The sequence below is a fragment of the Lagopus leucura genome, unplaced genomic scaffold (genome assembly GCF_019238085.1).
Source record: "Lagopus leucura isolate 7727_CA_CO unplaced genomic scaffold, USGS_WTPT01 Super-Scaffold_100002, whole genome shotgun sequence".
Taxonomy (NCBI): Eukaryota; Metazoa; Chordata; class Aves; order Galliformes; family Phasianidae; genus Lagopus; species Lagopus leucura.
The window spans coordinates 52124406-52151916 of NW_024962263.1; the positions used below are offsets into that span (position 1 = coordinate 52124406).

Below are 27511 nucleotides of genomic sequence, written 5' to 3' on the forward strand. Positions count from 1 at the left end.
CCAGGAGTCAGTACTGGAGCATATTCTGTTCAGTATCTTTACTGGTGACCTGGATGAGGGCACTGAGTGCACCCTCAATAAGTCTGCAGATGACACTAAAATGGGAGGAAGATCTGCCTGGGGATACCAAGGCCCTACAGAGGGATCTAGATAAGCTGGGCTGATGCCAGTGGGATTAAAGTTGAATAAGACCAAGCGCCGGGTCCTGCACTTTGGTTGCAACAACCCCAAGCAACTCTACAGCTTGAGGTAGAGTAGCTGAAAGACAATGTACAGGAAACGGACCTGGGAGTACTGCCTGACGCTCAGTTGAACACAAACCAGCAGTGTGCCCCAGTGGCCAAGAAGGCCAACGGCATCCTGGCTTGTATCAGAAATAGTGTTGCCAGTAGGAACAAGGAAGTGATCATCCCTCTCTGCTCAGACCTGGTGAGGCTGCACCTTGAGTACAGTGTTTAGTTTTGAGCCCTCACTACAAGAAAGACACTGAGGCCATGGAGAGTGTTCAGAGGAAGGACAATGAAGATGGGAAGGGGTCTGGAGCACAAGCCTTATGAGGCTGAGGGTGTAGGGATTGTTCAGTCTGAAGAAGAGGAGGCTCATGGGTGGCCTCAAGTTTCTCCAGGGGAGATTCATGTTGCACATCAGGAAATACTTTTCCAAGAGTGGTGAGGTGCTGGAACAGACTGGAAGATTCACCATCGCTGGAGGTATTCAAGAAACATTTAGATGTTGTACTGAGGGACATAGGTTTGTGGGAAATATTGGCAAGTCTATGATACTACATCAGCCAAACCTGTCACTTGTTCAACTTTCTCATTTTTGTTCCTACATAAAATAGTACAAAATTTATGGATACTACTGCAAAGGAGGAAATGAGCATAATGAGGAAATAAATTTTATAAAAACATTGCCAATACAGAGCCAGCTTAAAAACACTCAATGAATTTTCAACTAAATATTTTTTTTTCACTGACTTAAACTCCATGCTAGTTATTAAAATTTGAGACCAAAAAGATGCTTAATACTGGCAATACCGATTGCAGTTGTAGCCAACAGTAAAAAGACAACATGAGTGGAGAAAAGAAGCATTACCTTGCTGATTTCATTTCACAGGGCAACTTCAATTTCCTAATGCATTTATAATTGGATGGTAGTGGCAAGGTAATAGCATATTTGTATGTTATTCCGTTCTTTCTCTTCTAACTGCACAGTCATTTTAAGAGTATTCTTTTAAACTACTTACAAGAAACACCTTTACTGTACTGCAGCTCACTTCTAAATGCTACTGGTCTATACTGTTCGAATTTGTAATATGAGAATGGTAATAGAGAACTCTAAAATTCTTAAGTTGGTCTCTTACAAGATCAACGGGACAAAGTCCACAAGTTCAAAGGACCCAATGAGACCCATCCACAGATTCTGAGGGAAGTGGCAGATGAAGCTGCCATCCGTCACATCTGAAAGTTCATGACAGTCTGGTGAAGATCCCACTGACTGCAAAAGGGGAAACATAACCCCCATTTTCAAGAAGGGGAAAAAAAAATAAGATCCAGGGAACTATAGGCCAGTTAGACCTTGCAAGACCATGGAGTAGATCCTCCTAAAAGCCCTACTGAAGCACATGGGAAAAACAGACAAGGTGAATGTTGGTAACCAACACAGCTTCACTGAGGGCAAGTCAAGCTTGATAAGCTTGATGGCCTTTCATGATGGAGTTACAGCACCATTGGATAAAGGAAGAGCAACTGATCTCATCTACCTTGGCTTGTGCAAAGCATTTGACACTGTCCTGCATGGCATCCCAGTAGCCAAACTGGAGAAAAATGGATTTGAATGATGAACCACTCACTGGACAAGGGAACTGACTTGATGTTTGCACTCATAGTTCTGGTCAAAGACTCAACGTCCCAGTGGATACCAGTGACATTTGTCAGGGATTCGTTTTTGGACTGGTGTTATTTAACATCTCTATAGGCAACATGGACAGTAGAATCAAGTACATGCACAGCAAGTTTGCAGACAACACCAAACTGAGTGGTGCAGGTGAGAAGAGATGCTCCCTCAGCAGGCTTGAGTGTTGAGTCCACCAATCTCATGAAGTTCAACAAGGCTAAGTGCAAGGTTTGGGGCAATCTCAAACACAGATAAGGCTGCGCAGAGAATGGCTTGAGAGCAGCCGTAAGGAGAAGAATTTGGGAGTGTCAGTTGATTAAAGATTCATCATGAGCTGGCTATGTGCACTTGCAGCCCAGAAGGTGAACTGTGTCCTGCACTGCATCAAGAGAAGTGTGATCAGCAGGTCAAGGAAGATGATTCTGCCCCCTCTACTCTGCTTTTATTATACCCCCCCCAGACTTTTGCATCCAGTTCTGGAACTACTGACACAAGAAGGACATGGAGTTGCTGGAGCAGCTCCAGAGGAGGGACATGAAGATAATCAGAGGGCTAGCACACTTTCCCCCTGAGGAGGAGCTGAGAGAGCTCAGGTTTTTCAGCCTAGACAAGAGAAGGCCCCTTGGAGACCTTATAGCAGCCTTCCAGTACCTGAAGAAGCCATGTCACAACAGGACAAGGGGAAATGGTTTTAAACTGGAAGAGGGTAGATTTATAGCAGATACAGGGAAGAAATCCTTCACTGTAAGAGTGGTGACACACTGGAACAGGTTGCCCAGAGAGGCTGTGGATGCCTCCTCCCTGGAAGCATTCAAGGCCAGGCTGGATGGGACTTTGAGCAATCTGGTTTAGAGGGAGGTGTCCCCTGCCTATAGCAGAGGGATTGAAACTAGATGATCTAAAAGGTCCCTTCCAACCCAAACCATTCTATGTTTCTATGATTTTTAGTAAGGAACCATTCTTCACAAGCTTACATATACCTCAAAATTAATAATCAGATCAGTAGTTACAACTGATGCAACCTGATATGGCATCCTAGACTTCTGAATGGCTTTTCTCTGTTTTGCATTTAAAATTGTGCATAGAAGCAAGAGGCATGTAAATACTACAGGAGAATTAGTCCACATTGGCCTTACGCTAACAGAACAAAGCAGGAGAAAACTGTTATTGTCTAGTTTCTTTGCTGGCTTTATTTAAATTCCTGGGTGCCACTGAAGTCCTATGTGATACTACTCCTAGCTTTGTCTGTGGTAGCAGAAATTTTCATCTCTGTACCTTTCCCAGCCTCTATTTTTTTTTCCTCATCATGCTATCATCTTATCTCTGCAACAGCTATGCTTTCAGAGACTTTCTAAATGCCCTTCCTAATCTAACTGAAGTTTTGTGTAGTCACACAGAAAGCCCATATAAGAGACTACTAAAGACAGTGAGAATCATCAGCTTCAGACATAAGGACAACTCAGCTATTAAACTTCTGCAGTACCATAGCTGCAGTGTAAACCAGTTCCTTCCATTTCCAGAGGGGAGAGAGAAGAGGAATTTTTTTTTTTTCCTCTGTGAGATTGTCTGAACATCAGTACTTTTGATAAACCTAGTATTAGCTCAGTATGTTAGATGTATTTCATTGGAAAAGAAGCTGAATCCAAAAGGAAAAGAAGTCTGGCAAAGTAAGCTGGAAACAATGCACCATTTTAATCTGAGATGTTGATTGTGCATACAGCAAAGCCAGCAGCACAAACTATCAGTGAGCTGCCACTATGTGAGGTTCTATGCTCCTATTCCATCACACATATGTAAAGGATAGCCTCTCCTCTTCTAGAGTAACACCAGCAAGCACTATTAGAACCCACCAAACCAAAGGGAGCCAGTATAAGTGACACTTACGCAGTCCCACAGTATCATGTTTGCCATTGTCATTTCTGTTTGGTTGCACTAGTGGGGCAAATGAAACAGCAAGGATATTTTTACTTTCCCATGTGTTCTGTCCCGTCCTCAAGATTTGTGTTAGCTGCATAAGAACAACAACAACAACAACAAAAAAAGTGGTTACAGTTTTGTCATACTCAATACAATTCAGGCTGATGTTCAAACAGTGCAATTTTGATTAACTTTAAAATTAATTTGTAAAGGTTGTTCTCTAAATAGCCAGCACTTCCATATTCCTAGAAATATTTTTCTGTCACTGGAGTACTGAAGAAGGCTATTCTGCAGTGGGGAGAGATGCAACTGGAAAATGAAGTCCTAAGGTTTTCCCTCTATCAAGGCAGAATACTGTTACTACAACTACAACATTTTTATTTAAATTTCCTGTGCATCTGCAAAAATTGACTCCTGCCTACCACATAAATGCCCCAGGAATCAAATAATAAGATGTTCTGTAGCCGAGTGATTTGTCTGTGATTGGTTTTGTTACTTTTTTTCCCCCCCTATGTTTTTTCTCCCTTCTTTCCAGGTTAGAGGAACCCAGATCTTTTAGCATCTCCTTATGTCTTACAGTCTCTAGTGTGCTAACTATCTGTATATAAGACAGACCTAACGACAGTTTTAATTTTGCTACCTAGACTACCTTTGAGATATGCAATCAATCTCAGTTGATAGTATCTTAGTCCAATAAATACTTTCTCTAGTATTTATATAACTCAATGACACAGACCACATTTAAATCACTTGGATATTCTGAGAAAGTAAACATATAGTTATTTTTGGAAGGCAACCAGCAAGCTTACCAGCAAATAATTTAGTAATTATCTACATTCAAGAGAGCATCCACATAGATCAGTTTTTTGTTCCCTGGTTCCCTATTAGCAAAACAGGGAGAATAATACTTACCTTTGTAAGGCCTTTTGAGATCTAAGGATGAAAAGTGATAACAGTGTGAAGTATTATTAAAATAATACACCTGTCTGGAAAAAGTCTAATCTAACACAAAGAAAGCAATACTGAAAATTGCTGGAAATAAGTCTTCTCCTCCATTCGTTTTCATTTCTCCTACCATTAATTACAAACATAAAATCAATTTTCCTGTTTCAGAGAGTGATTTATGTTGTGTTAAAGTATTAACTGAACATGTGTGGCAAGGATTTCAAGGCAGTACTAGGACTAGCATAGTATACTTAAAATATTTAAGAATGGAGTACTAGCTTCATGGAAGACAAAACAGTTTTATCACAGATAAACAGGATATTGGCAGTTTCCCACCATTTAAAGGAAAAAAATTTCAAGACTGCATTGCAAAAACACCTGCTGAATTGCAGTAATACACTGAGTAAAGACAACAACAGTTAATGTTCAACTCTGTCAACTATACATGTTAAAACATTGCTTAAATTATGTATTTTTCATACTATATGATAGCAAGGGGAAATTGTCATTAAGTCACCTGATCTTCTATAGGCATTACTAAAATGCCTCCGACTTTCAATAAAATTTTCATGTAGTTTTCATGGTCTTTCTGGACTCCAGCTCCACAGTAAATCCGGTCATACTGATGACTGTCTGAGGCTATTTCCAAACAGTTACCAACCACAAAGGCAGGTTCACAGAACTCAAATCTGAGGAGAAGAAAGCAAAAAGAGGAGGCATTTTAAAATAAAATCAGCTTTCTTGAGAAAAGCCAGTCCAGTTAAAAACAAAAATATTTTTACTATCTTCCTTACGTAAAGAAAAGAAAGATTAGCACACATTTTAACACTCGGCATTAAACACAGCAATATTAAACAGAAAACAAAGTGCTGTTTCTGCTCAATGAAGGATTAAATTTTTTTTTTTTTTTTTTTTTAAAGTTAGCGAGTGCATCACATAAAAACAAAAAAGCCTGAAAGAAACACCAGGCTTCTTAACAGTAAGCAATCGGACTTGTGATGTTTCTCTGAACAAGGCATGCAGTCAGGTCCCTTTAAAGCAGACAGATGTTAATTGTGGAATATTTAGGTTATATATTGTATAAATGTTGTAACAGTCCAATTCCCAATACCTTCCCTCTCACTTTTAAAAGAGGAAATATAGGTTATTTTAAGAATCATTTTCCTCTACATCTCCCACCTTCCATTTTGAGAACAATCTGTTTTTGTCAAAAAAAAAATTTAATAGAAAAGTTCTGACCACACACAAAGCAAGAAAAAAAAAAAAAAAGATTAATTCTGAGAAACATCTGTTCTAATTTTCTTAAGCAAATGAAAGTCACATAACTGCTTTTGAGTGGACTTAAGTAGAAAGCAGAAGTTGCAAAGACTAAGTTCTCTTGACACTGCATAAAATAGCAAAAGGTGCACACTGTAGAGCTTTATTGCCAAAGCTGCATATGTTCGCCATTACAGAGATATTTTCTGACATTTTTCACATCTTTGCAGCAAGTCTCTGGTTAAGATGTTCATGCATCATAATGTAATTCATATATTTGTATTAAAAAACAGTGAAAAAACACACAAACCCCCTCTCCAACACACACACACCAACAACATTCAGTCAAAAACCTCCTTCTCCCCCCTCATTTCAAGAAGAGATGTTACACATGTGCTCACAGAAAGGATTTATGATTTTCTTGGAAAAACTTTAAAACTACAGAAGTAGTTCACAAGTGTCATCTGGCAGTACCAAATTTAATGCCTCTCAACTTCATCTCAGAATGAATAACTTGTTCTTTCTAAATACTTCTTTGAATGCATAGAGCCATCTTATGAGCTTTACAGCTTACATTCAAAAATTATTTTGATTTGGCTTTCAGTAGGCAATCCCAGTACAACACCTGACATGCAAATAATCATCTCAGTTACACGGAAACCTGGCACTGCCTATAAGGCTTAGCTGACTCCCCTATCAACCCTACCATTCACAAATTAGTCTTTTATTAAGCTATGTTTTTGCTTGAAGCACTTTGTTTTCAAGATAGGGTGCACGACCTTGAAAATAATTCAATTCTTTCTTTGACTAGTCAAATATAGACTCCAGAATACCTTACTGACTAACCACTGCAACTGCCTTATGCGCTCAATGTGGCTGACGGTCCATGCTGTTGTTTCCTCATCCAAGACCAATAGAAGAAGTGAAAGCTACAATCAATACTGACAGATTAAAAAAAAGGAAGGTGGCAGGTGGGGAGTGCAGCCAACTGCACACAAGCAGACAGCAAAAATGAACTGTGGTTGAAATAATTTCAAAAAAAAAAAAAAAAAAAAGAAGAAATATCTACAAGTACATTTGGCAAGGTTAAATGCTCAGAAGAAAATGAAACCCAAAGCACTGATTATTTCTTCAGTGAAATCTCTTAAGTGCATGGGGGATCACACATTTTTCAATATTTAGCAAAAGTCAGACAGCTCAACGTACAGTTTTAATTTCAGGTTGTCTACAGCTGAAGTAAAGCATCATCACACTGATTTAACTTGAAAATTTAAGCAAAGTACCGTTGTGGGCTTCAAAAGTACAATAAAAACCAGAGGTGAGTAATAAGGCACTCCTCTGAAACGCCACGTTGGATAGCAGTCACTGGCTCTAAGTTATATACTTAGAACAACAGAAGACAGACTGATGTTGCATAACCCGACAACTTTCATAACACTGTTACTCAAAATGCTCCTCCAAAATCTTACTACCAGATATTCCCAAAATGCTTCTACTGGAAGCACCCTCTTAAAACAGAAACACAAAATTCCCAAGAAAGCAAAGACAAGACAAAAAAACACAAAACATTTCCCAGACAAAATATACGCTATATATAGAGACCTATAAATACAATAAAAGCTGGAAAGAATTTCTCATTTAGCCCTACAGCTTGCAGTCAGAAGTACACAAGAACAACAATGAATAAGTTTCCCATTACACCTGCAAGAATCAAGACAGGCTAAGCACTAGAGACTATGTCTGCCTATTGGTGCGTTAAACTAAGGCTGGACTATGTTAATACAAATTTGTGGAGACATAAGGCTTATTACCAAGACAGAGAGATAGTGGTTAGGCCTACTACTTCAAAAATGACCTTCTTCACTCCAGTAGCTCCAGCTAGTTTAAAATCTATTTGTCAAAAGTAAGAGCTTCCTGAAAGACTCATTTCTCACAGTAGTCTTAACTTGAGTACATGCAACTCAGAAAGACATCTTTTCAGTTTATTTCAGATGGAAAACAAGGGACTCAGCTCACTTGGCAATGCAATAACACCTACAGTAGTACGCTGACTGCCCATTTATATCACATAGTAATAGAACTGCCATACACATCTTTCTACCCAGAAGTCTATATAAGGGTAGGAGTAAATGGGTGGAAAAGATTTTAAGCTGTATCTAGTCAAAGTAACACCTGAGTTCAAAAGCCAGTGCCGTTCATTCAAGCTGCCTGCAGAATTACCTGCTTTGTGTTTTATGATATAAACAGTGTCAAAACACAAGAAATAAAAATGCATATGAGGTTCATATTTAGAGCATTATGGAATTCTCAAATTTAGTTAAGTTGTAAAACAACAGAACTCAGTTCCTCCTCTGCACTCCAAGTAAACCTTCATCACTGAAGAAATGAAGACTCCTTGCTCACCCCCTGAATCTTTGACTGTTACCACAAAACTATACACACATCCCAGAATCAGGAAACTGACAAATAAATGTATCATTTTGTGGTATCTATGTAATCTAGTAATAAGTAATTATCTTCCAAAAGACTAAAATACAATGTATAGAATTTGTATCACTGACTTTCCCAATCCATTTCCAAAATGAGCAAGGTTAAGCTCTACTTCACTGAAGTATAAGCCTCTGACCATCTGATCAGGGAACGATCTTTAAGTTCAACACAAGTTTTAGCAAATAAATGAGAATAATATCTACCAACAGTATATTAAGCTTGTTAGTTTTAACGTAAGAAAACAGCATCAATCACATTGTTTTACAATGGAATTTAATCTTAAATCCAAATTCCATCAGTCCCTTATGATACTACATCCAATGAGGTAATTTCAATACCATTACCTCCAGGATATGAAAACATATCAGATACTCAACTTCCTTCTGTGTTACACTGAGTTATTTTTATTATAGTAATGACTGTGTTGAAAAGAAATGGTTTAGTGCCTTAACATGCAGTACTGGCAAATACATAAGCTACCAATCAAGGAGGGGTAATATTTCACTTGGTTACCAATTTGAAATGGAACTATGAAAACAACTTAAGAAACAGCAAGTTTTATTTACATTTTGATGATCACAGTTAAATAGCCGGGGTACAATTATATCTGGAAAACATGATTTTTTTTTTCCATAGATTAGAAGCCAAAAAAAACCCAAAAGCCTGAGAGTAAAGAACTAGAAAAACATATAGATGTTTGAATCACATCCAGTTCTTCAGTTGAATCTGGTATTTTGCCTGCAAGAAAACAGCCAAAAGAAAAGAAGTTAAGAGTTTCTAGTACAGATAACACACTGTGTTCCTGTGTATGAATGAACATTTGCCATAAGATAAATTTAATTTCATACAGAACTTGTTTAGCAGTGGACCAAGATAGTAAAGCAGTTTCAAGTACGTGAAGTGCGTTAACCTGATTCTGTCCTTTCTGCCTTGTCCCTCAAGGATAGGCATTTCATGTCCATCCCCCCCAGCACTGAAGTTTTACAGATTCAATACAGGCACAGCACTTTTCTTTCAGGTAAGTATCAAAAATTACCTGTAAGATTTAAATAGTGTTTTTGTCTTCATCACAGCACATTAAGAAAATAAGTAAGGAATAGTTCATTACTACACACATTCTTTTAAGAATCTCCACAGGTATCAACACAAAGAAACACTATTATCGGGATAAAATGAGCTTCCATTAAAAAAAAAAAAAAAAAAAACACATTTTTTAGCGAAGAACTAAGACTGAAATTATTTGCTCTTGTATCCATATCCACCAATCTAGTATTCATGTGGTAACAAAATATGTAAACACTAGTAATCCTACTAAGTTTTCTTCCCAAGGTAATTCATTGGTAGTTCCTATCATATAACCTACCCAGACAATCTAATTTCCAATTACTTCCAGCTCTGAGGAGTACAGCATCCCTCAAGGGCTAAGCTCTCCTGCCTGTACAGCCTTCATGGATGTAGTGTGTTATTAACCCTGACATCTCTTCAAGATCAAACTAGAGGTAAGGAGTTGTGTTTTAAGAGATGTTCCTTTCTAAGGAATCAAGTTCAAGTTTAATAAAATTGGGCATAAAATCACATACTTTGAATAAAAAGCAACTTTTAAAATCCACAGATTCGTGTTTAAAGCGAACAGTGAAACGTGTTGTAAGATGCTTATAAAAATACTGAGGAACTATTTGAACTGCTGACATTTGTCTTTTGCACAGAGAAAAAGCAGTTCTTAAAGTCAGCATTTCTCCAGTTACATTTCACACTTCTCCTTAACCACTAAAATTCATACAAGGATACCACCTAATAGCACACTTCTGCCTATTTTATTGCACTTCCATCTCAGCTTGGTGCTCAGTCCTTACAGAAAGAAAAACCCTTTCAGTATGAATTTAGGATGCTGGTTTGCCATCCACAATCATTTCCTTGTGTTCAATCAACTGAAACCCATACAAAAGGGGACAAGTGTCATCAAGCTGTTCTCCCCTCTAACAGTCCAGAAGGCTCTTTAATAAAATAAAATACACAGTAACCCTCTCAGCAGGTCCAAAAAGGGAAAAATAAAATACACTATAATGCATATTTTTATTACTGACAGAGGGGGCAAGAGGATCAAAACAAATAAACTTACAGCACAAAGAACTACTGTTCAATGAGAAGACTGCCAAGTTGTTACAGCAAGCCATTTGAACTATGCTGATACTACATTGGAACAATTTTTCCATGGAAAATTTGTGTTTTAAAACATATTCACCAATAGTAGGGAATTAAAAGAAGAGTACACAAAGTTAACTTCAAATCAAACTTCCCTTAAATCCATTATTTTCAGCTAAAAGATGCCTTAGGATGGGCAAGGATCTTCTAAACCATCTTGACCACCATAAAAACCATCCTTTTAAAACACATCTATAGAAACTGAAAAATAAGTATCTCCTGTGATTATCCTCAGAGAATGAAGAGCTACAAATAATCTAGGAAGTTCCAACTCATATTCATTTTTGTTAAAAGAACAATACTCTCAGGGCTTCTTCTGTATAAAACAATTTCATAATTTACTAATCTTACTCCAAGTATACCTAAAGCCAGAAAGAAACTTTAAAAGAAACTTCCAGATTGTTTAATCCATTTCATTTTTTAAACTGACATAAGTCTTATATTCTGTGAAAACTACAGCTGAAGGTGAAACATGACTTTCTGTATACCATGCCACAGCAATGCACAACATCCACAGAATGGCTTGTTAGCATTTTTCACCTTACTTTACTGCAAAAGTACTCTAGATCAAGTAACAACCAGATTTAAAGATGCTTCTAATATACTGCAGAGTATAGGAATAAATTTTCACATTTCTCAATAAATATTTCCCATATTCTGTCCTGGTGGTGATGTTCATTTAGGATCCTATCACTAAGAACTACATTAGATACTAAGAACAATTATTAAAATGGAACAACAGAATGACAAGAGAGCAAGTTTTTTTCCTTGTTTTTTTTTTTGTTTGTTTGTTTTTTGTATTTTTCTCTATTTTCATTCTGTCTTACTTATGTATTTATTAAAGCTCTTAACAAGTATGGCTCATGTATAAATGCATTCTTATGGCCTGCTAGCATGCTTCCCTGAAAAGTTACATGCATTTCACTTATTGGGACTTCCTGCATGTACTCTTTGAACATTAGAATAAACAGAAACAAAAGTATAAAAACTTCTATAACAAAACAGTTGTTACTATCTATAGTAGCAGCTTTTAAGCCCCTTACATACAATTGCAATAATGGGGATTTTATTAGGATTACTAAAATAGCCAGAAGCAGTGCTGACTAAATTTTTATGCAATAATTTTTTCCTGATCATTTTTCTCATCCAGGTAATGTTGTAGGCCAGTGGGAAATGCGTTCCAGCTTCACTTCTGTTATCTCAGCTTTAGAATAAAACTGCTTTTGTGCTTCTATTGGGCAACTTCAGCTACCTTTGCCTGTTTATAATTTCTAATAGCCATCAGCTTCACTGAAACATATGAAAAAACACTGCTCTTATTTATAAAGAAAAGTTAGAATGCTGGACCTTAAAAATACTACGACTAATCTTACTCTCTCTTCAGCACTAGTTAACAAACTTAAACTTCATTAGGTACTACATCTAAAATCTTGATGATAAAAGCAAAGTAGTACACTGAAGGAATATATATATTTTAAATCAATTCCACAGTGAAGTTTAAGAAACCTGCACTCCTAAAAAAAAAGGAGGTGAAAAAATGTTTCATCACCTCACTCTGTCACCAGGACCCTAGTAAATTCATGGATGCAAGTCCCCTCAGAAACAGTTTATTGTTTCTGTAGACAGAAGTATTTTTTTTTTTTTTTTTTTTTTGGTACTGAAGCAGAAAAGGTAGTTTTATAGATTTAAGATTGTCATATTCTATACTAAGAGTTTTTGTGAAGCTATAGATTTGATTTGGTAGCAACAATCCATTGCTGTTTTTCTCAACTACTTTAATGTAATAACAAATGCTCTTAATACTATCAAAACTTGCAGCAACTGCAGATTTCCAAAGAAGGTAGTGTCCACCACAGAATTTGTCTTATTTCTAAAAGATTTTGTATGCACTTAGAGATAGCAAGAATACAGATTGCTCCAACTCTCAAACACTTATAAAACAGTTTTCTTTTCTTTCTAGAAAGCAGTAAACTCGACTGCCACTTTTGGAGCCTCCTGGCTTATGATGTTTATGTATATTATTTCTCTTAAATACCTCTAACTGAAAAAGAGACATTTCAAAAGCAGATTTTCTTTTTGAAAATGTTAATTTCCAGCGTCAAAGAATCCCTCTGAACTTCTTATTGTCATATGTTTTTCTAGCTAGAGCAATAAAAAAAAGCACAAAATTTCCACTAACCAAATCTAAGAACAAGTTAAAAGTAAAATATGAACTGGAAAGGCTACCAAGGGGCTTTGAGACAGGTTACTTGTCCTGCACAGATTTTTATTGCTATCATTATCCAGCTGAACAGCAAAGAATGGTTTTTCTTTGAGCATATACAAGGAACTTTCAACTTCAACTCTACTTTTATGAAAGTGAGCTTGCAGTGTTCTACAGGAGCCCTGAATTTCAACAAAGACAAATAAATACTTTGTTGGAAAATTAAGCCATTTTTCAATGCCAATAATTTTCTTATAGGACTTCAGAAAGAAGTTTAACCCATAACAGTTATACCAGAAGTAGTACTAGGGTTCTTGCAACTTACCATTGAAGTGGTTTCTTTTGATCTTGAGAAGGTTTGGTGATTCTTTCACATCAGGGACTTCAGCTTACCCAGGTTTGGTTTTTGATAGGGTGCTAGAAGATGGGCAACCTAGCCTTGCCCTGTGTCTCTCTCTCCAAGGTGGATATTCTAGGTCTAGAAGTTGACTGGGAGCAGAAAAGACAACACATTCCCCTTCAATAAAAACAGGTGAAGTGGGGCCTGGTACTTGCACAATGTGTTTCAGATAGCCTTCTTAAGGAATTTTTTTTTTCCCCTTAAATGGCATGCATTCCCTACTCAAGGTTTAAAGTACAAAAGAGAGTCATATATATATACTTTCAACTCAAGAGTATTTCGTTTAATCTACACCTAAAATCTTTTGCACCTCAATCATAACAATACTTCCAGACGATGGCAAATCTCCCTTGTTTCTACTAGAAAATATACACCAAATAAAACCAAGGCAGTATTTTACCTCTCAAAGAAACAACTCCATCTCAATTCAGACAAAAAATATTTTTAAAAGATTGGTGGGATATGGATACAGATACAAGTGCCTACTGAAATTATTTGTCTTTCTGAAATAACTGTATTAAAAGCTTTTCCTCTAATGAACAGTTCAACAGACAACTAATAGAAGGATAAACTGCCCTTTAAACAAAGAGTATCTCAGATTTTTTATTACCTCGTTACTTTTACATTGCTACCAGACTTCAATCAAGTACCTACCCCAATCATTAAAAAAACCACATGTAATTACATTTAAACAACATTTTTATCAGGAACCATAAAAAAGCATTATTATATCACACAATGCTGTATCATTCCCTATGAAAAGTGGCATCAAAACACCTTGTTTCATCAGGAGAAAAAGTAAATCATCATAACCCAGCTTCATGTTGCAAGTCAGATGCAAAGATAAAGGTCTACTGCTTCAAGTGAAAGAACACGACAAACAAAATTAAAGTATTTATTTAGGATCCAAGCTGAAGATTTTGAAGGATCTACATTTAAGGTAAAAGCCCTTTTACTTTTGTTTAAGAAAGAGACTTCTTCAAATACTCAGATCAGACTGCAGAATATTATCCACTGAAGAACACAGAAAGGGAAGAAGGGTTTTGCAGAATTCCCATCTGCAGATCTCAATTACATGTGCTCTCTGTATTCCTTCTATACCCTATGAACCTCCTTAGAAGCTGATCACAGGTGTAAGATATTTTTCCTCAAAACATGCATACATTCATTGAGACAATCAGCTTCATTCATACCAGTCTGACAGACAAAATCAGATTTCAAACAGTATGCATGTCTTCTAGGTACACACCAGTGTTCAACAGCAGGCAGACACTGCACACCTTAAGAGTTCTTTTTGACAGAGGATCTTTCCTCCATGTATTAAGCAAATCAAATCAGTAGTCAAGTTCAGAAGCAGAAGTCCACACAACTTTCAGTAAGTATATTTCATATATTTCTTTTACAAGCCAAAATTCAGGAAAAATTTCCTGAAATAATAATCAAAACTAGCTTTACTGACCTAGAGTACATTACTTTAAGAGGCAGACTAAAAGTGAAGACATACTGTATATATTTGATATAAATATATACAGAAAATATTATATATAAACATAAATGAGCCAGTCAATCAGAAGAAAAACATACCATCTTCAGTAACTATATTAAAATACAGTTAATCATAATTAACTATTCAGACAAGGAATTACAAAACCTTCCACTAAATCCAAAACCCAAGCAGTCAATCAGTATTACGTGAACAGCAGTTCAGTTATTGTCAAGTAGATTTATGCAAAAAAAATTAAAGAGACACGTTTGTTAGGTTGGTGAGGAGGATGCTTCCATAGCCAGTGCTTTATATTTTTTCTGTTGTAGATTATTAAAAAGTATATGCCAAGTGATGTACATGTAAACTAGTGAAAGCATAAATTATATTCACTAATCTTTTTTTACTCCTCCTCTGTATAACACTATATAACTAAAAACCAGTTTAGCTATCAGTGTACATAACGCATAATTTAGAATATTGTCTCTAGAGCTGATCTCTAAATTAGCAGAAAATACATTTCTTCTGCTTTGAGAATACTTACATCTCGTATTACACATACTCACTTCCTTCCTTCCAGTGTATGTACAAACATTCAGTTATGCCAAATTTAGCAACACTGGGATTAGTTCTTTTCTCCCGGTACTTGCAAATTTTTAAATACAAACCGTACATTTCTGGTATTTATTCACATAAATCAATCAGATTGATTTTGTTTAACAACGGTGTACTTCTTTGCTTCCCTTCCAATTCAATTTCTCCTCATCATGTATGCAAAAGTATTAATTACCAAACTGGCAAGACTTTTCAGTCCAAGTCAACCCTCTGTGTGTCAGAATACATATACAGGAATACAGGCGCACACAGGAATTCATTAGCAGGCAGTTGCATCTTACTTAAAAGAGCAATTAACGTAGTATTAATGATGATCATAAGTGATCACAGATCTCACTTCTGTATTAATATCAGCTAACAGTAAAAGTCTGTATTAAATTTGAGGCGATGATAGTAATATATACATACTAAAACATGACACAGTTTTAGTTCTGTGTCCCTCCAACATTCTTCCAACTAAACAACTAAAATAATCTAGTTAATGCTAGAAGTACAGAACTGAATACAATTAATTACAGCTAGCTCTACGATGACTCTACTTCAAGTATAAGAGCCTTCTTTTATGTAAAAGAAGAAAAAGGATGGTCTGTTGTCAGATGAAAGTTCTAGAAGATTGGTGTAAGGAAAAACTAGACGGAGTTCCAACTAAGAAAATCAAATACACAGTAGTTCTTAAAAGATATTACAAAGGCAAGAGGATAAAAAGAATTTTCTCTGCTCCCCTCTGAGCAAGAGAAGATGGGTAAGGACATGCAATTCTTATGCTATGAATACAATTTAAAACATTCTTCTGAATTTCCAGCAGCTACCTTACAATTACTGGTAGAGAAATTATTATCCGTGAAGAGTTTTTACACATAACAGACCTAGCTGGAACACAGTTTTCCATTTTGAAAGGGCAGAGAGGCCCAAGTTCTGCATTCTTATGGACAACTTATAAACTAATGAAAAAAATGGTTCAGGAAGTCAAACCAGTAAGGTTCAAAGCCTTATAAAACTGAGATAAATCAGGAAGAGCAGGTGGTGCCTGAGCGCAGATGGAGACTCTTAAGTCCACGTCTTCAGGTAAAAAACAAATACAATCAGACACTGAAACCAACAGATGCAAATTAGAAGTTAACTGCGTACCAAAAGATGTCCAATTACGTAATAAGAACTGACTTAATAGATACAAATTGCACTGTAAAAGACATCCGCATAGTACGTCACGTATATATGCCTGTACATGTAGTATATACACGTGTGTGCATGTACACACATTCCCAAAATGCAGCAAGATCAATTTTGTGAAGTACTACACAGCAAGAATAGTGTCACACTTCAAAGCCTTCTTTCCTAAGCCTTAACTTACCTTGTGAACTAGACCGAGAAACTGAAGTTCTATGTTGCAGTAACAAATACCGTTTGCCATGTGTGATGCCATTCTTCTACTTCCCTCTCTAAGTTTATGAGCAATGATGTGGTCAGTTAAAATAAAAAGTTGCTGCAAAGTGAACCAGACAAATGAGATACTTACTTATCAAAGCTATCACTATATTTTATGAAGCTCTCCAATTTTTCCTTGGCATATTCTACCACATCTGAATGAAGCTCTATTCCATGATTTATCCCAAAAGGTCCTGTAAATAAAAACAGCAGTTTCTTTAGTCACAGCTCAATCACATAGAACAAAACTGTACTTTTGCCTGTGAAAGTACTAACATCACGTAAACACTGAATTCTTCAAACACACTAGGCAAAGATATTTTTGTATCTGTATTATGGATGGTTAAGAGGAAACAAAACAAGGTAAAAAGTCAAAGGATGGAAAAAAAATATAAAGAACAGCAATAGAATTGCAGCAAAACAGTTTTATATAACTAATTTTTCATCGTAAGGATGCAGAAAAGCTTGACTTACTACAGACTGAACAACTTCCTTTTCAACAAATTATTTAGTTGGAAGACAACAATAATTATGATTTAGTTCAGACTGTGTTCTTCAAATTTTGAAACGTTTTCTTAGTTTCTGACAATTCAGAGATTTCGTATTATATTCCCACAATTACATCTGCTCTATTTTGCAGAAGTCTGCTCCTGTTTTACTCAGATAGCATTTAACTTCCACCTAGAACGTGGCAACTGGCCACATTATGTTCATTCATCACAATACTACTACAGCTGCAGCACTGATTGATCCTGCAATCAAACCCAAATACATTTCCAAGTTCATTTGTATGCTAGAAGTTAAAGCTATTTTCCAGGAACAAGAAGAAATCATGAGACACTATGACTACTTTCTATATCAGGAAAGTGTCTGAATCAGTCACATTCACTGTGATGTTTCTATATTTAATATATAGTCAATAACCCAGATACTTTAGTCACTGGAACACAACTGGAAAAAGGAGAGAGAAGAGGAAAAAAAAGCAAGCAAATATCAATAATATTAGAAAAAAATTAAATTTGTATAATCTATAATTCTAAACCTTGCTTAAGTATTTAGCTCAAAGATATTATTCCAAACAAATAGTTTTCTTAAGATACTAATTACAAAAAACAGTTGCTAAAAAAACTTGTTCTCCAACATACCAAAACCTACTATACATCACTAAAGTGATTACTAATGACAGTTCTTAACATAACACATCATACCAGATAAAATAAAACCAAGCTATATGCTCTGCTCATGAGACCTCTCTAAGGTCAGTCAAGAGGTAGATAGATCTTTCAACTTGTGAAAACACGTAACTCCTGCTGACAGCCACATCTATTTAAATTTATCATCCATCGTATTATAAAAGATACCTCTTACAGTATCTTTTGTGATGTTTATTTAATGCTCCCTTGCACAATAATAACCTACCACATTCCTAACCAGCATAGGTACAGTCCTGTAACATGCAGCAGCATCCAACGCATGCTTTCTCCTATTATAATTGCCACGCCTTTAGTCTCATAAAATAAAAAAACACATTGATGCCTCCGGTCCCAAAATTACTCAGTCCTTACAATACTCAATTTTGAAGAAAAAAAAAGAACTAAGGAACTGTAAATGCCCCAACAGTCTCAAATCTGCGAATGCAACATAATGTCATGTTGTAATATACCGTATTAACCATAATTTGAACAGAAATACAAGTAGATTCTATTCTTTCATTAGTAAATTTGCAGATGCCAAGGAGTCACTCATTTTAAAAACCAGAAACCAACTTCTATGTTACTCTCCAGACTGAATTCTCTTTCAGCAGAATTCAACTGCTGAAATATAATTCCACCATCTAGTTTGAACTATGTATTTTAATAGCATCAACAGTTAATCTAATCTATTTAGAAGTTTTCTTTTTCACACACCACTATACTTAGCAGTGTAGTGTATACCACTTCCAAAATCACTTGCTAATTTAATCTCATTTTGATGCTGACAGCATGGCAAAAACATACCCACTACATTATCAAATTGGAAGATACCCACCTACTGTCAAAGAACACATGGTTCCCTGTTACTATTCACACTGTACACTGAAAACTGTTTAAAAACAGGTGGGCTTTTAAATATACATACACAAGGTCAGCTCCAAAAGTAACACCTCCCATTTTATTATGTTGGCCCACAATGACAGAGGCAGATATCAGTGTTACGTCAGAGACTGAACCTTCCCACCATGCTCTGCTTTGTTGTTGTGAGACGGGTGGCAGCAGAGGAGCAGTCTGACATGGAAGTGCATATGAAGCAAAGGTGCATCACTGAACTCCTTCATAGTGAAAAAATGGCTTCCACTGACATTCACTGATACTTGTTGAATGTTTATGGAGACCAAACAGTGGATATGAGCACAGTGAGGTGGCGGGTGGTGCATTTCAGCAGCAGTGACAGGTCATCTCTGTTGGTGCAGGTTGAGAGCACTGCATGCAAACTCTTGTTCATCGCTGGCAAAAAATGCATAGCTAATGGTGATGACCATACTGAAAAATAGTGTTTTGCCGCTATTTGCTCTACCGAATAGCTTGATTGTGCTCTTTGTATCTGTTGTAGTTTCTATGGAAATAAGTAGGATGTACTACTTTTGGAGCAACATACGTATTTATCAGAAGCATATTTGTTTCTACTCCTTTACTCCATCGTTTAAAATAAACACCAAAATAAGGAAGAATTATTACACATTATTAGTGATCTTATCAATGGGAGCAGAAAATAAGAAAATGAAGTACTATGGAAACATGAGAAGCTTGCTTCCAAATGTAGCTGAACAGCTACCGCTCCAGGCTCCTCAGCACTACTAAGGATATATCAGCACCTGAGTTGGAAACAAGGAACAGCTGTAGCTTAACTGTGTTCCTTAGGGGGCTGTCAGCCCATCTAATGCTCAAAGACAAGTCTTTTCTCTTTTTTTTTTTTTTTTTTTTTTTTTAAATTCCACATATATTCTGAAAGACAAGAACTCTGCTTGATAGGGTCTAGTGAAGGAGCATTCAACAGGTAACCAAACATCATTTAAAAAAAAAGGCCAAGTACATCAATACAAGCGCGATATACATAACATCTTGAACATCACAGCTCAGGAAGAATACTGAAAGAACAAAGCTTTACACAGAGCAGGGAAATGTATGAATACTACTACACAGGTATTCTTAGCACAGAACTTAACTCATAATAACTCATATTAAACAGAAACACCCTCCAAAGCAGATTTCTTCAGTTTAAATTTTTACATGTTAATGAACATAATTTCTGTTTCTACAAGGGAACAGTACCTTTGCCACTGCATTTATTAACAGGAACAAAATACAATGCCAGAAATGCCAACAAATGAAATTTGTTACGTACGTATTAGGGACAATTTCTTTACGTGAGAATGAATGATAAAAACTGAAATCAAACCAGCTTCTCACATTTCAGATTTGTGTGTCTTTCAACACACGCAACAAAATGCCCAACCTGCTAGAAGGCTTTCTTTAACAAATAACATCCATTTAATAGTCACTAAAATTGCACCTATAAGAACTATGTACTGAAGTAAGTAGAAATATAATGAAATTCATATGTAAAATAAAAACAATTTTTAGCGTAAATGCTTTGTATTCTAAGTATCATATTGAGGTTAGAAAATTAAAGCATTTTTTCTTCTAAAGGTAGGTTGTTTGCACATGGATGGAGACTTAATTTTCAATTAAGTTTCTTCAAGAGCCATGAGGCAACATAATTTATATTTCTTCCATAAATGGCATAAATATGGTACATATGCAAACTAGAACTTCAGCCCTCAGATTGCTCCTCTGTGCTTTTCCTTTCTGAGCAATGAAAGGCTGTTTCCTCTCGTATTAAAATTCTATGCTACAGAAATACAAGCAGAACTTCCTCCAAAACGCTCTGTGAAATGCCAGTGGACAGAAGCATCTGTAGATAACAGTTCATCTACAGCCTGTAGATAACATACAATATTGTAAAAAACACACATCAAAAATCCAGTTTTGTGTATCATTATTATTACTTTTAAGGAATTGCAAGTTGTACAAGGCTTGTATAATATTCTAATAATATGCAGTGGCAATGTATTAAAATAAATATTTTCAAAGTTACCTAATATTAATCCCACCATTGTACTCAAATACCCGGTTCCACTACCCAGATTTAGAAAAGATAATCCAGGCTGAAGCTTCAGAGCTTCCATGACTTCAGAATAAATGCAAGGTGCTGACAAGTGTATATTTCCATGCTTCCAGGCCAAGTCTTTATAAGCATTGTCCCTGTATCCTTCCAGATAATAATCACCACGATCAATTGCTCTGAAGGCTTGCTCCACACTCTCAGTGCGGATATATTGAGCTTCTTTCAAGTTATCAATTAAGTCATCATTGTCTTCTCCAGCACTCACAGCTCCTCCCATGCTGAATTTCTATGGTGATTCAATTAGTTTGCAAAATACATCAGGAGGAGAATTTTCTCAAAAGCATTTAGTATGTAACAGATCCTTTGTTGTTCTTTCAAAAGCACATCACAAATGAATCCTAAGGGGAAAAAAAAAAAAAAAAAGATAAATTTATATAAATTGAGCTTTTAGAAAAATAAATCAACAGTTATTAGAGGGTATTGAAACACTGTTTGCACTGGATCACTTAGAGAACTATTATAGTTGGACATCATACTCGGTCAAAAAAAACATCTGCCCTTCAGATTTGTGTCAACACAATCCAATGGTTTTCAGCTTAACTTTAATATTTCACTGTCTGTCTACATTAGCAAGCACTAGAGTTTATATGGACTGCAAAAAAGTACTGAGAGACTCTCACCCATTACTACATTTGTGGGGCCAACCAGCTTTGGACTAGCTCTGGAGCAGTTTTGAAAACTGAATACCAAACAGCAGATGAAGCATAAACAAACATAGTTGAATTTTAAAGAAACCGAGCTAACGTGCTCAAAAACCAACGGCGTAGTGGAAGACAAAGCAGGCAGTTGGTAATGACCGTGAGATGCATTTCAGATATTCACTTGTGTGCTGAACCAGAATACAAGTGTAGAAAACTGCACTGTTCTGGATTCAGCAACTGGGAACCACACTGAAATCCTCCTAAAGGATCTAAAGGAATTAAACTTGTACCATTTCTTTAAGTACCTAGAATGTTTTATTAGCTTGCCAGATTTTAAGTGACCAGAAAGTTTTAGGAATTCTGCTTAGAACACTCACTTCAAAGTAACTCTTTCAGAATGGTATTTTATCCATGTTATGTTATGCAGTTATGACATTAACCATTGCATTCTCTAATGCAAAATGTTAACATCCGGATTTGTTATGTAAATTATCAGCAAAATAGGAACTGAATACTGGAAAAAAAAAAAAAAAAAAAACATTATTTTAGATGAATAGCTTACCCAAAATGAGCTAGTTACTAATATTACTTACAATGCCATCTCAACCAAAATAACAACAAAAAAAAAAAACACAAAGAATCTTAGTCCTTCTGTCAATTTACTTCCCTCCTGTCTTTTACCTAGTTTTATTTGTTGAACAATACATCAAACATAACATACAACCTAAGTTTGAACACGAGTTGTTTCTCCCAGTATTTGGGAGACTTTTCTCAAGAAGAAATAAAATATTGTATTTCAATATAAAAGGTAGACTTGGCTATTTCTAAAAGTATCATTCCAAAGGTATAATCACAAGTAGTATGTTAAAACACGTAAAGAGGAACATAAGTGTATCAAGCAAGTAGAGGTATTAAATTGTCTCCAATCAATAATAGAAGGATTCGTGAAACGTATTGATAATAAACCTTGTAATCAGAAAAGAACAGCCTACTCAGTTCCAAAGGCAAGGGCTTGCTGAAAACTCCCAGAGGGAAGCAATCTCCAGAGATGTTTCCCTCACAGCTACCAGCCCTTAAATTAGGGTCAGGGAGGGGTGGACCCCAGTTCCACCCCTTTCAGTACACAGATAAATTGCTTGCACCTGTGCACCCAGAGGTGGACACACCTCTTCACCAGGAGCTCAGTCACTGGTTCAGGCTATGACCTAGTAGTTCCCTTCCAATATTTCTGAAGCAAATGTAACCTTTTATCAGAAATTACTCCAACACAATCCACCAAATTCCTGTTTTGTAAAAGCCCATCTGTACTGAGCATGACACCATATGGCATTACATATATACTTGTTTGACAAGTCTGGGTAGGCTGTCCAGCTGAGTCTTCTCCCAACTTCTCACCAGCAGGACAGCATGAGCAACAGGGAAGATCGTGTCTCTGTGTAAGTACTGCTCAGCAAAACATAATACAGTGTCATCAACAGTATCATCAACCCACAAAGCAGCATCAAATGAGCTACCATGAAGAAAATCAACTTTATTCCAACCAAAAATCAGTATAACTAGTTAAAATTAATAACTACTAAAACAACAGCCATCTTGCCATCCCCTCACTCTAAGAGATTCTTGATTGCCCTGAGAGATCCAGTTCAAAAGATTTTTAACTAAAGGCAAAAATTTGATTGCTATGTTGAAAGATGAATGCAGCTGCTAAAGTTAAGAAACATCACTTTCAGCCCTACCTGCAGAATGCATTCACTGCCTCATGCCAGCAGATGGAGAACTTCACCAACTCTGTATTCCATTGCTGAGCAAGCAAAACAAAACTACTCTGAAGAAAAAAAGCCCTTTCTCTCAAAATAAAGCCTTATAGTTTCTGTGAGATGATATCTCCTGTTTTACATGAAATTATTTTGCCACCAAAAACATTTGCTAATTTCAAGATAGTCACTATAGTAATACATTTAATTTATTTAGGTATTGCCTAATTTTATGTTCTTGGGATTACCCGACAGTAAAAGTTAGTTACTACAGTGGCACCACACTTTCAAGTGATGACATGCATTGAAAACACACCAAGTTATGGTCTTTTCATGAAAAATGAAATATGCTATAGAGAAATATCCTGTTAAGGCATAAATACTTCCTTTCAATGCTTGTTTATAAGCTTTTTCCTTATGAAAGTAAAATTACTTGCTTCCAACAGAAGAAAGAGACACACAGTCACGTTTTCTATTTTTTTAAATACGGAAAAGAAACCATCCCACAGGTTTGTTTGGTAGACACTAGAGGGGGAAAAAGAAAAGGGAAGTTAGTCCAGGTGCTGTGCTTTTGACAGCTGACCGAGGATCAAAACAAGCACAGTAGAACACGACCTGGTAAAAGTAGTCTACATAGATTGCAAAGCTTATAGAAAGCATTCTGTGGAGCGTACAGATACCTAAATCGCAGTATCTGCAGATGCAGAGCATAACTAACATTCTAGTTACTATTTTACATAGAGATACAGAGATCATAAAAGAGAAAGCTGCCTAAAATTAATGAAATGCAATCATTAACTTTAGTCTTAGAAATCCCCGGAATACAGTATCCAAAAGAAATTATAGTTTAAGAATTACAATGTCAACAAAGTTTTAAGAAGTTCATTCACTAATTAAAACTAATTAAAAATCTAATTTCTCACTCTACATTATTTAAAAATTTCTACAAGTTGACCTTAACATTTCTCATGCCCACAGTAAAAATGAAAGGTCAACAGTTTTCAGCTTTTGTAAAAGGTCACATAACTGCTGAACAATACCTTTGACATGCATCTAACTTGCCTGTAATCAATTTTACTGGAATTCCTCATCTTAAGTATTTTCTAGTTTGGTTAACTGCTTGGGTTTTTTGTTGTTGTTGTTGTTTTCTGGGCCATGTTTTTTATTAAAAACACAAAAACAAATACTGTCACATTAACTGAACACATGTTCTTGGGCTATGTCAATCTAAGAAACATTAACGAGCTTATTTTAACCATATCGTGAGCGTATTTTAATTGTTTTACATGCCCTGCACTCCTATCTGAGAAGTCAGTAACTGGTACAAGCTTTGCCAAGCTTTATTTGCCAGCTCTTAATCAAATTCTGCACATTTCAAAAGCTTTGTAAGTGTATTTACATTTTAGATTAATTCCTCAGGTCAGTAAAGCCCACACACTTGTCTTAGACTGAATACCACATAGGAAAGTTATTCAATTAATTTGATAAACAAAATCTTGCCTTTTTCAGATCCATACAATATCAAATCTATAGCATTTTGTAATATTGACATGTCCTTTAGCCCACCTTGACTGTTACCCAGTCTCAAAGGATGAAAACCAAAACGAAGTATAATAGATGTCATTACTCATATTTTCAAGTCTGCTCCTCAGAACCAATGCATTCTGAGAAAATCTTACTTTCATTAACATACCATCTCTGAAATTCTCTCATCGCACTTTGGACTGCAATGCTTCCCTTGCAGTTCAAAGGGGACATGCAAAGTTTCCTGCTGAGCCTTCCTTCTTCTGGGGAAACAGCACACAGAAGACATAAAAACAAACCACAAAGCTATTAGTAAAATTAGATGCAGGAGCCAGCTGTTAAATTTGCTGAAAAGCGTTTCCCCTGCAAGAGGAGAAAACTAACCAGACCCAACACAAAGCACTGAAAAAAAAATATAGTCCATTTTACAGTGTTTCCTCATGGCAGAAGTTAGCAACTTTAATCTCATCAGCAGATGCTTGAAATTTGCTGGGCAACCAAGTACTAAATCTGCTTCTACTAGAGTCAAAGTCGTAAGAAAACTGATAGAAATGTGATCATATTTTGCCTGTTCTTGTCCTCTCTAATGACTCTCCACGAGCAAAGGATTCCATTTTCCATTTATCTTCCCCTGTTGCATCAAGTATTGCAGAAGTGCCATTAGCAGGGGCAATTCAACTCCAAACCACAGAGAAATTACAACACTATTTCCTTCGTCATGCAAATACTAGAGAAAAATCAAAATATGAACTGTGTGCTGGAAGCAACTGTAATAGATGACAAAAAAAAGCCAGAATAGACAGTCGGATACAAAGACTGAAGTCTTCATACACATTTAGGAACTTCTGTACTCATGTCTTCTCGTTAAAGCACAACTAGAAGCAACGAAGTCTAGATGTTCTGGGAAGAGTAACTGCTAATTGAACTGCCCTCTTCCACAGCTATTCTTTTCTCACTTCAAATTGGTTAGAAAGGAGGAAAATTATTGTTTTTATGGTACAGTAGCATACTGTCAGTGACTTAAGGGAAACTAGTAGAAAAACCATTTTTATTTTTTTTTTTTAATCTAGTAGGCTCGTCTCACTCAAGAGCATTCCCTCCTAACCTGCTGTCCATGTAGATCATTTCAAGAAACTTTTCAAGTTCAACAAATACAAAAACAAGTATGGTCAATCCTCCAATTTAATACACCACTCACAGCATACTTCAAGGTTCTTTGCAATAGAGCAATGGAAAAAGGAACAGATCACAGGATTAAAGCTAAGCCAAATGAATGTAAACAGCTATGACTACTGACTTAACCTGAATTGCATTGACCTACTTGGGCAGACAACGTTTGTCAAGTCTGGTGTAAGCTTAAACCCTGATCAGGCCTTCAACAGATGTTTATGCAAGTTTCCAGGTATGCCCTTACTTTCACTTTCTTCCTTCTTCTCCAGTCACCTGCACTACTGCATGTGGTATTTGGTGTGTTCAGAAGATGCACTGAGGCTCATGGCTCCATGAATGTATGAGCAGTGATAAAGACATCAGTGCAGATTTCATAGTAAAGTTACTTCCACCTTCAGAGTTACACAAGGTGGTACAATTTTTGGACCATCTCTGCTGTTGAATACACTCAGTGTATACATTCAGTGAATTTCTTTCCTTTTTTTTTTTCTCTTAACTTTCATAATTTGTTTTCCCCTCCTGTGAATTTTTTTTTTTTTAATTAAAATTTTTTAAAAATTGAATTTTGGTGATTTTCCACCTCAAAATTTCTCTCCTTTCTCTAGGCTGGGACACTTCTTTTTTCACTGTTTTCTTCTAAACTGGCCTATTTCCTCACCTGAAATTTGACCTACCCTCTTCAAACAGTGACAAGATTGAATGCCAAAATAAGCATTTTCTACACACAAGTTCTATGTGCCAGGCCTGTATTCAGATTTGCTGATTAAGATCTGAAAATTCATTCCTTCATATTGTAAAGAAAAATCCCAATACTTCCTGAGTGTAACTCTGAATTTGTGGTTTACCACCATAATCCAATTCAGTTCTCTTTACTGCTTAAAATCTAGATGACAAAAAAGAACCCACCTCAGGCTTCAGAAGTTTCTTCTTAAAACAGTTTCCCAGCTGTGACACCACAAACTCGTTCTGAATGCCTACTTTGAAAGAAATGAATTCAGTGCTTCCACAAATTCAACAATGCAGACGGTAGTACTGGGGTGAATTCCCAAGTGCAGGCTAGTTCCTGAAATTTGAAGGTGTAGATCTGTACTAGAAGAGTACTAAAGTAGCTCTATATCCTCAGAGAGGTAGCCCTCAACTGTGCTCTCTATTTCAGTCTGTTTATGAGTTGTCACTATGGTTAGAGACCTAGCTCCTGTTTTCACATCCTAGAATATCCTCCAGGCCCCTGGATGACCTTTCTTAATTATAACCTGCAGAAAGACAAGAAACCTGTCTCACTTGCCTAGTAATGGACTAGAACAGCATGACACGCTTTTTCACAATATATGGATAAGTAGTATGTCATCCAAACAAATTTGCTAC

General features: G+C 36.2%; 1 protein-coding gene across 7 annotated transcripts in view; it reads right to left on the bottom strand.

Moving 5' to 3' along the window:
- The window catches only part of PCMTD1 (protein-L-isoaspartate (D-aspartate) O-methyltransferase domain containing 1), a 42980-nt gene that overhangs the window by 3443 nt on the left and 12026 nt on the right, over positions 1 to 27511 (bottom strand). For 3 of the 7 annotated variants that reach the window (XM_042869524.1, XM_042869525.1, XM_042869528.1), the window contains exons 2-5: positions 20968 to 21395; positions 16925 to 17027; positions 5276 to 5447; positions 3781 to 3904 (exon numbers count right to left, since the gene is read on the bottom strand). In XM_042869524.1, the coding sequence (XP_042725458.1) occupies positions 3781 to 3904; positions 5276 to 5447; positions 16925 to 17027; positions 20968 to 21274 (706 nt within the window). In that variant the 5' untranslated portion in view covers positions 21275 to 21395. Of the gene's footprint in view, positions 1 to 3780; positions 3905 to 5275; positions 5448 to 13235; positions 13400 to 16924; positions 17028 to 20967; positions 21396 to 25145; positions 25203 to 27052; positions 27240 to 27511 lie in introns of those variants that run through there. The other 4 variants (XM_042869526.1, XM_042869527.1, XM_042869529.1 and 1 more) reach the window with 4 other exon arrangements.